The sequence below is a fragment of the Colobus angolensis genome, unplaced genomic scaffold (assembly GCF_000951035.1).
Source record: "Colobus angolensis palliatus isolate OR3802 unplaced genomic scaffold, Cang.pa_1.0 Scaffold144, whole genome shotgun sequence".
NCBI lineage: Eukaryota > Metazoa > Chordata > Mammalia > Primates > Cercopithecidae > Colobus > Colobus angolensis.
This window is the reverse complement of record NW_012114533.1, coordinates 1,217,709-1,227,268: the sequence shown is the minus strand read 5'-3', so window position 1 is coordinate 1,227,268 and position 9,560 is coordinate 1,217,709. Positions and strand designations below refer to the sequence as shown.

General features: G+C 42.3%; 1 protein-coding gene across 1 annotated transcript in view; it reads right to left on the bottom strand.

Moving 5' to 3' along the window:
• LOC105507115 (chromosome unknown open reading frame, human C10orf76) overlaps nucleotides 1-9,560 on the bottom strand; it is a 218,950-nt gene that overhangs the window by 133,947 nt on the left and 75,443 nt on the right. Inside the window, exon 20 of the mRNA XM_011935493.1 lies at nucleotides 8,854-8,942. Within this exon, the coding sequence (XP_011790883.1) occupies nucleotides 8,854-8,942 (89 nt within the window). The remainder of the gene's footprint in view (nucleotides 1-8,853; nucleotides 8,943-9,560) is intronic.

The window sequence follows — 9,560 nt, the reverse complement described above, 5'->3', positions numbered from 1 at the left end:
GACCTCGTGATCCGCCCGTCTCGGCCTCCCAAAGTGCTGGGATTACAGGCTTGAGCCACCGCGCCCGGCCTAATTTGTGTATTTTTAGTAGAGATGGGGTTCTACCAGGCTGGTCTCGAGCTTCTGACCTCAGGTGATCTGCCAGCCTTGGCCTCCCAAAGTGCTGGGATTACAGGTGTGAGCCCCTGCGCCCAGCCCATCCTAATTTTCAAATAGGAAGAGTTGAATACAATCCATCTGAGAATCCTGCCATCTTACACAGCCCCCCAACACACACCGCACAAGGAACCTTTTTTTCAGAACTGTTCCTAGCATTAATACACAATGAGGACTTTCCTAGAATTTTTTCTATCCTGCTTTGAATTCAGGAGGAGGGAAAAAAGGTAGCAGCAAATTGTGTTGCCATGTAGGAGTAGAATGAATAATGGATATGGGAACTTCTCCAGGATTAAAACCTGTCCCCCACATTAAGGTAAACCAGGTGCACAGAGGAACAAGCCAACCACAGGAAGACACAATTAAGTGGTAGCTCAGGTACCTGCCTCAAAGAAGCAGAGGGGAGGCTTAATTACAAAATGAAGTGAACGACATTTAAATAAGATTAAAAACAGGAAGGAGACAGCCTCCAGGAGAGCACAAATAAATGTCTCCAAAGAATCAGGTCAGAGAAAGCTGTCTATTTGAGCAGCTTTTACATGCTATGAAGACAAAGAGCAAAGACAACACTCATCCAGACTCGATTTTGTGGCCTGGCATGGAGCTAGGATTAGGTACCACAGAACCCAGATCAAAACCTGTTCATTAGGAGAGATGGATAATTTCATAGTGACTGATAAAAGAATAATATTACCATCTCAGTTGCTTAGGACAGAAGTCAAGAAACTCAAAGGACAGGATGAAAATAGCACTAGTGTAACAAGCTAATGCCACCAAAACCCTGGAGGCACTATAAACTCTAGCCAATTCCAGCATCTCCAGACAAAATCACCAATTACCCAGGGACATTGCCAGCAATCAGCAGGCTCACTGTCAATCAGCAGAGTGGTGCAGGAGCGAATCTGAAGTCAAAACCTGCCAGTAGAATAATTTAAAAATACTCAGCCAGGCGCCGTGGCTCACGCCTGTAATCCCAACACTTTGGGAGGCCAAGGTTGGTGGATCACAAAGTGAGGAGTTCAAGACCAGCCTGGTCACCATGGTAGAAGCCCATCTCTACTGAAAATACAAAAATTAGCCAGGCATGGTGGTGTGCACCTGTATTCCCAGCTACTTGGGAGGCTGAGGCAGGAGAATTGCTTGAACCCGGGAGGCAGAGGTTGCAGTGAGCTGATATTGCGCTACGGCACTCCAGCCTGGGCTACAGAGCAAGACTCCGTTGTGCGGGGAGCAGGGGGAACAACTCTAGGTAGCTTTTCAGAATAAAGGCATCTGTCTGGCTGCAAGCCTAAGCACCTCACTGACACAGAGGCCAAAGAATCAAACAAGAAAATGAAATGGCTCTGGCTGTATGCTATCAGCCTCTCCAGGTGAACAGAGCACACAAGTCAGTATGTCAGCAGCCTGCACTGACTAAAGGTTCCACATTCCTCTAAATGAGTCAGAAATGGAACAAATCCTTTCTTTAAATGGAAATCTGCTTCCATCCTTACCACTTTCCTTGCAGTCAATGTGTATCTGCTGGAAAAAAAATAAATAAGGTTCTCAACCATCTTCCATTCCCCATTTTCTTGCAGATAATGCAAACCTCACAATTAGCACCCACCCTCTTCTTTTTCACGAAAATGAGTTTCTACATGAAAGTTCCCAGATCCTAGACTTTGGGAAATGTAGGGTCCCTGTGCAGCTGCCTCTAACCAAGCATGCTCAGGAGCCACTGCCTTCTTCTCGGGCCCTATACCAACTGCTCCTTTCCCCCCAATGTTTCCCTAATGAGTGATAGCCAAAATCACCCTTTAAGAAATATAAAAGTCAATGAGACCATATCTCAGTGGAGCCATCTGACACAGAACCAATAACTTTACCTTTTGCCAAAATGAGGTAGGACCAATAACAGACTTGTCTTGCTCCCTTGAGATCCAGAGAAGGATGATATCTTATGAGGCCACATGATATGTCCCTTTGAAACTAGTATAGGCAGAGTAACCAAAAGCACAGCTAATCCTTCCCCTGTCCCTTTTACTTGACAAAATGCTCATGGGCCTATGAGAGTTGAGATTTTTCTGGATAGCAAGTAACTGCATGCACAGAAAAAAGAACAAAGTGATCTCTTGCTCTTTTGGGGCTTTTACGTGGGAATCTTTTTCTCCCTGTAACAGGCTAAACCTGTTAGAGATTCTTATCTTTTGCTTCTGCCAAGTTTCTGAGGGGATGAGAGAAAGATTCAAAATAGTGTAAACTTTGGATTCAGCCAAATGTAGTGATTTGAAAGGGAAAAAAGCTTCCTGGCATTCCTTTTTAGTCCTTGGGCTTTCTATACTGCTGTAGAGAGTATTTCATAACTACATTATAGAACCAGAAAGATACCTTCTAATGCCCCTGAATTAGAACATTCTAACTTTGAGAGGAACTGATTACCCATAGAGGAAAAAAGCCTCTCTATTTTTGCATATAGAAGCTAGAGCAGTCTTAATTAGGCACATCAGTCTAGAATATATCTTGTGACATATTTGCCTAAATCAGAGAAAATTTAGCGGAATGAAGAAGAGCAATTTTAAAAACAAGATAGAAATAGCAGCTGCCAAAATTCCCCTTCCCATCTACTCTAGTTTTTACTGCTATGTTCTTTCCCGCCTGGATACTCTCTTCAAAACTAAAAGAAGCAATGTTGTAGAGTTATATAAGATGTCATCATTGGAGGAAGCTGGGTGAAGGGTACATGAAACTCTACATACTATTTTTGCAACTTCCTTTAAGTCTATAATTACATCAAAATTAAAAGTTTAAAAAAGAAACTAAACTAAAAGAACACAATGAAAAGTTCAAAGGATAGTTTCTCAAAATCAAGAGGGGCTGCTGAACTATCAAAGCTACATCTACACAAGAACTGCCAGGTAAATTTATGGCTTGAGTCAGCCTTTCTCTTGAAAAATTTCAGTCCTGCATGGCAACACTTAAAAGTAAAACAAGCTTCCAACAAAAGACTCTCAATTGCCAGTCTTGAGATGTACCTAACCAAGAAGTCATAGGCCTCTGCCAGTAATGGCAGAGCCAGCTGGATCTAGAACGCTGTGATACTCCCTGGGTTTTCCATTTTTCCCAGTAGATATGTAAAAGGTCAGGCCATGTACAATTTCTCTCTTTTTCACAAAGCTGTGAAGGCTTTGGATGTTACTTAGCACAGTGAAGCTGAGCAGATTGTTCTGGGGGCTTAGGGGGCCTTTCTTCCTGCAGGGAGGCAAATGTTGCTTAGTGATCTGTGTCTGAGCATAGGAGTCAGGAACTCTTAAGTTCTAATCACGACTCTGTTTAGTGTCTGGTTCCATGATCCTTAGCAAGTCACTTAACCCTTCTATATCTCTAATCCATTCCCCAACAAATGGGAATAAAAATAATGACTTATCACCGGGATGTGGGAGAGTGAAAGGGTAACAACTGTGATCCGTATATAAATGTCGAATATAAAATGCCAGTATAAATCTGCCTTTAAATCAACCCATGTTTTCAGACGATGGAAAGTCATACTATTTAAATGTAGGCTGTCTCTCCAATGCCCCTTCTTCCTGCAGTGGAAGTAAAATAAGCTGAATCCATGAAGCTCTGTTCAAGTATTTCCCTCTCCAATAACTACATGCTTCTCTCTGCACATCCTGCTCATTCTTTGCTTAATGGTTTAGAAACCATCAAAGTTTCCATTTTTACTTGGTTAAAAGCAATCCATCCATCTGTGGGTAAGGAAGAATGAGAAAAACAAAATAAATTACTAACTACTCTCTTTCACATCAACAAATCAAATACACTAAGGTGGATGGCTGGCCCTATCAAAGGTGATGATGTCAGCTCAACAGAAACATTAACGAGTTACATCCTACTATTATTATTATTATTTGGCTCAAACACAACATTGTGCTACTTTTAGAGAATGTTGATCCGTCATTAATGAAAATCCTACATATCCATTCATCCACTTATTTGTTCATCCAAATGTTATCTGAGTTCCTACTAAAAAGCTAAGCAGGCCAGGTGATATGGCGCATGCCTATAATCCCAACAATTTGGGAGGCCAAGGCAGGCAGATCACTTGAGTTCAGGACTTCAAGACCACCTGGGCAACATGATGAAACCCCATCTCTAAAAAAAGGAAAATACAAAAATAAGCCAGGCATGTTGGTATGCATCTGTAGTCCCAGCTCCTTGGGCTGCTAAGGTGGGAGGATCCATTGGGCCCAGGAGATGGAGACTGCAATAAGCCATGATTGTGCCACTACACTCCAGCCTGGGCAAGACCCTGACTCAAAAAATAAATAAATAAATAGCCCAGTAGTCTGCTAGAGATGTAACAATGATTAAAAAACAGGCCTTGCCCTCCAGGAACTTTTTTGAGAGGAAATACAGACATTTAAACAAATCATTGTAAAAACATATGAAATTAGCATGGTGGCTTGCACCTATGGTCCCAGCTGCTCGGGAGGCTAAGTTGGGAGGATCACTTGAGCCCAGGAGACAGAGGTTGCAGTGAGCTGAGATCGTGGCACTGCACTCCAGCCTGGGCAACAGGATGAGATCCTGTCTCCAAAAAAAAAAAAAAAAGCAAACATAGCGAAACAATGTGATATACTAAAATAGGGACCCAATATACTATAGAAAACAATCCGAAAATAAGACATAGTGAACAACATGGTCTATAGCCTCAAGAAGTTCCAAGCAGACTGCTCATCTAAAATTCCCAGTAGGAACGCAATGTGACCAGTAAATAAAGAAAAATATTGGCTGGGCGCAGTGTCTCACACCTCTAATCCCAGCACTTTGGGAGACAGATGAGGGCAGATCACCTGAGGTCAGAAGTTTGAGGCCAGCTTGACCAACATGGTAAAACTCCATCTTTACAAAAGTTAGCCTGGCATAATGGTGCGTGCCTTTAAGTCCCAGTTACTTGGGGCGGGGGCTGTGGTGGGAGGGCTGTTGGAACTTGCAATCACACCACTGCTCTCCAGCCTAGGCAACAGAGTGAGACTCTTTCTCAAAAAAAAAAAAAAAAAAAAAAAAAATTACCTAGATACTAAGATGTTTTGTGAGAACAGGATTAATTGGGAGGCTATGGAACTTAAAATTAAGACAGGTTTTTGACGCAAGATCATGGAGGTGCTTCAGAGGGTCCAGAAACTCTGAAACTATATGCAAAATATGCATGTGCAAATGGACATTTTTTCTGGATACAAAGATGACTGTAGCTTTCATTCTATTCTCAAAGGTAAAGAACTATTTCACTATGATCTTATTCCAAAACCCAGTTTTCTACCTCTATCAGTGGAGAGTTTTAAGATCTAATCTTTTACTTAGACTGGGAGATCTGGGTTGCCTAGACATCAGAGAAGAGCTTTCAAACTTTCTATAATGTGGTAAAAAACAGTGATTGCTCAAAACAGGTCAATGCAGAGCAATAGGACTGTTTCCTTTCCATATTCTAGTTAAAATTAGCCTAAATATATTTTCCCGCATACTCAGATATCATGGTGACAGGCATCATAGAAACAGACAGTGGCAGCAGGGAGTAGGTCAGGGCTCGTATCTGTAAAACCAACTAGGAAAAGTTTATCAGGCAAAATTGAACCCCCAGCTAATACAGCTGGCTCCTCCTTGTCCATAAGATCATACCTGTGAATTCATTATGGGAATCTGGGGACCTCTGGCTACCTCCCTAATAATAATAAAGAGCTAATACAGTCAAACAGCATAGAAATAAAAATCAGGCAGGGCGCGGTGACTCAAGCCTGTAATCCCAGCACTTTGGGAGGCCGAGACGGGCGGATCACGAGGTCAGGAGATCGAGACCATCCTGGCTAACACGGTGAAACCCTATCTCTACTAAAAAAACACAAAAAAACTAGCCGGGTGTGGTGGTGGGCGCCTGTAGTCCCAGCTACTCAGGAGGCTGAGGCAGGAGAATGGTGTGAACCCAGGAGGCGGAGCTTGCAGTGAGCTGAGATCCGGCCACTGCACTCCAGCCTGGGTGACAGAGCGAGACTCCGTCTCAAAAAAAAAAACAAACAAAAAAAGAAATAAAAATCAGCACTGAAGTACAGTGATACTAAACACCCACATTACAAACTACATCTGGACCCTAGATGATTGCTTCCTAGATAACCAAGGGCTTTTGTGTGTCCAGTTTAATAACACATGCCTTACCAGTCTTACAAATAAAATTTCATTACAGTTTGCAGCACATGTATGGCAAAGGATATATACACATAAGCATATCTGCCATGATGAGTTTCACATAGCTCCCTCAAATCCATAAGTCTAGAAGGCAAAGAATGAGTGAAAACATGGGCAATCCAACATATGAGGGGTAGTGTCCGCCAAGAAGTAGGTGGATCCACCATAGACATACTTGTATTCACAGAATGCAATATTATACACTATTACGGGCTCTGACTGCATGGGATGCAACGTTGTGTTTTGCAGCTTTCCTTAACATCTGCTGCTCTGCATCTCACTTTACACTCCACATATGAACACATGGACCCAGGGTTCCAGGAGGGCTCACCCATCTATACAGGAAAAGGAGCTAATGTCACTTAGCAGAGAACTCCAGTACAAATGTCTAGATGCCTTCGCAACAAGCAATGGTCCATGCCTCTTTAAGGACACTCATATATATTTCCCCTCAACTCATCAAGGGCCTTAGACTGTCATGCAATCAGTCCTGAGAATAGGACATAATTATAAATAGAGCTGAAAGTTCGGAAACGCATAACGTCAACTGACCAACACAGAATAAAAAATGGCCTTCTTCTTCACCACTTCCTAGTGAGAAAAGCAAAATGCTGAGTCAGAAAAGATAAATATAAAAGACATTTTTAAATCTCTTTAAAAGATAATCGCTTGTTTAAGCAAAAATGACGGCAATGTATTCTGGAGTTTATGACATATGTAAAAAGTTAAATGCAAATGCATGACTATAATAACACAAAGAACAGTTCATACCAATAAAAGTGTGGATTCATCAAGAGAACAGAGGATATAAAATCGGGATAGAAGGAGAATAACAGGAAGCCCTGAGCCCCAGGAAACAGACCAGAAAGAAGAATAGAAGGCAATGTGGACAAGACAATGGAATAGGATAATGAGGAAGAGGACAACAGATCATGAGAATGAGAGAAAAGTCACAGAGATCACAGAGGCCAGAAATAGAATAGCTAGGACAAAAAGGAAAGAAAATAGAATGAAAGAGAAAGTAAAACCAGAAGGGAATCAGAAGAGGCAGGCAGAAACAACTACTACCACCACCTTGTTTAGTACCACAATGTGTAATTTCATTCAAGTTATAGACATACACCATTTGTACTTAGTAACAACTGTACCAACATCTGAAGATCTGCATCATTATTGTGTTTTCTCTTTAATCCTATGCTTTTAGAGCCTAATAATCTTACAACTATCCATAGGCAACAATAATAGTCCTTTATATTAAAAGGAGGTGCTGCTACCTAGAAATTCTACTGTTGGTTATTTCCATCTCTTTTGATCTCTTTAACTCCCCTGACATTCTCTCCATCTCAAACTCTCACACAATCATACTCTCCTCTACTGAAATATCAAAATGCCACTATTGCCACTTAGTGTTATTCTCCTACTCCCCCTTTACCACCATAGGCAGTAACTGCAAAAACTTGCTAATCCATTAATTAAAGATCTCTACTTCCCATTATGGGGGACTAAATTTAGAAAGCCAAATTGGGTTGGGAGGAAATCATGTGTCACAACAAGTGAGATGAATTCCATGGAAGGGGGCTGGGTTACTGGCCTGTTTCTTATAAAGCCTCTGACACTAACATATCCTATTCTGCTGAAAATACAGAGCAGCTCTCCCATGGGTGGGCAACCTTTCATCACTGTAATCATCTGGAGAGGATTTTATTGTACCATCAGGTCTCAAAAGCCACAGGACCTAGCAGTAAGCAACTGCCTCAGGGAACATGTCTCCTCTGCTTTCCTGAAACCTCCAATTTAGTTACACAAAAGAAAGGGGTGGCAAGCCAGCATTAATTGTACCCTTAGCGAAGAGCCACTTCCCCCTGCAGGGGAAGCAGTGACTTTACTGGACTACCAAATGTATACAAAGACAAAGTAAACACTGTAATTTGCTGTTTTGTCTCTGGCACAGGGGGAGTGGCACAAGTGACACTGTCTGTAAACAGTAATAATGCCAGATGTAACACAAAGAACAGAATTCCCGCATCTCCCCACTCCCGGCCCTATCCCTCCATCTCTCCCTATGGCATTCCTCCTGATTACTCGTCCTGAGGAAACACACAGAAGCCTCCCTATAGTCCATATGTGGCTACCAAATGAAACCGAGTGAAAATCCAAGTTTGTACAGACTTCTCCTACCTCATTCTTACTCAAAGAAAGATTTATTGGAACACAAGAAAATACTCAGTTGTTTTTATCAGTTGGCAAAAAATATAGGGAGGGGAAGGAACAAGAGACAAAGAATAGACATGTGACACACCCAGGTCTGGATTAGAAAAAAGCTAAAATGTTAAAAAAAAAAAAAAGACAAAAAGAGTAACTGAAAATAAAGGCATCCTAAACAAACCAAAAGGTTAAAAAACAAAAAATCCATCTTGAGCCCAGGCCTAGGGGCTCATAAAAGGTATAGAAAAAGAAGATGAGTTCAAGAGAGAAAGTTACCTGACCAGAGCTCCCGCCAGGTGTAATGCAGGCGTACCCGACACTTCTTCTGGTAGCAAAGCAGTTTGTGTACTACCTGGATGCAGCGTCTGTAACAGGGAAAGCAAACAATGAGGGTAAGCCTGAGAATATAGTGCAACTCATCACAGATCCCTTCTTAGTGAGCCGGCTTTGCTAAGGCCACTAAAGACACTGGATATGAATATGTATACATGCAAAAAAATATGTAAAACTTCTGGCTGGGCATGGTGGCTCACACCTGTAATCCCAGCACTTTAGGAGGCCAAGGCAGGTGGATCATTTGAGGATAGGAGTTCAAGACCAGCCAGGCCAACATGGTGAAACCCCATCTCTACTAAAAGTACAAAAAAAGGCCCGGCACGGTGGCACATGCCTGTAATCCCAACTGAGCGAACTTGAACTCAGTGAGCCAAGATCGTGCCACTGCACTCCAGCCTGGGCGACAGAGTGAGATTACATCTCAAAAAAAGATTAAAAAAAAAAAATAGGCAGGGCACGGTGGTTCACGCCTGTAATCCCAGCACTTTGGGAGGCCGAGGTGGGTGGATCACGAGGTGAGGACATCAAGACCATTCTGGCTAAAAAGGTGAAACCCCATCTCTACTAAAAATATACAAAAAATTAGCCAAGCGTGGTGGCAGGCACCTGTAGTCCCAGCTACTCAGGAGGCTGAGGCAGGAGAATGG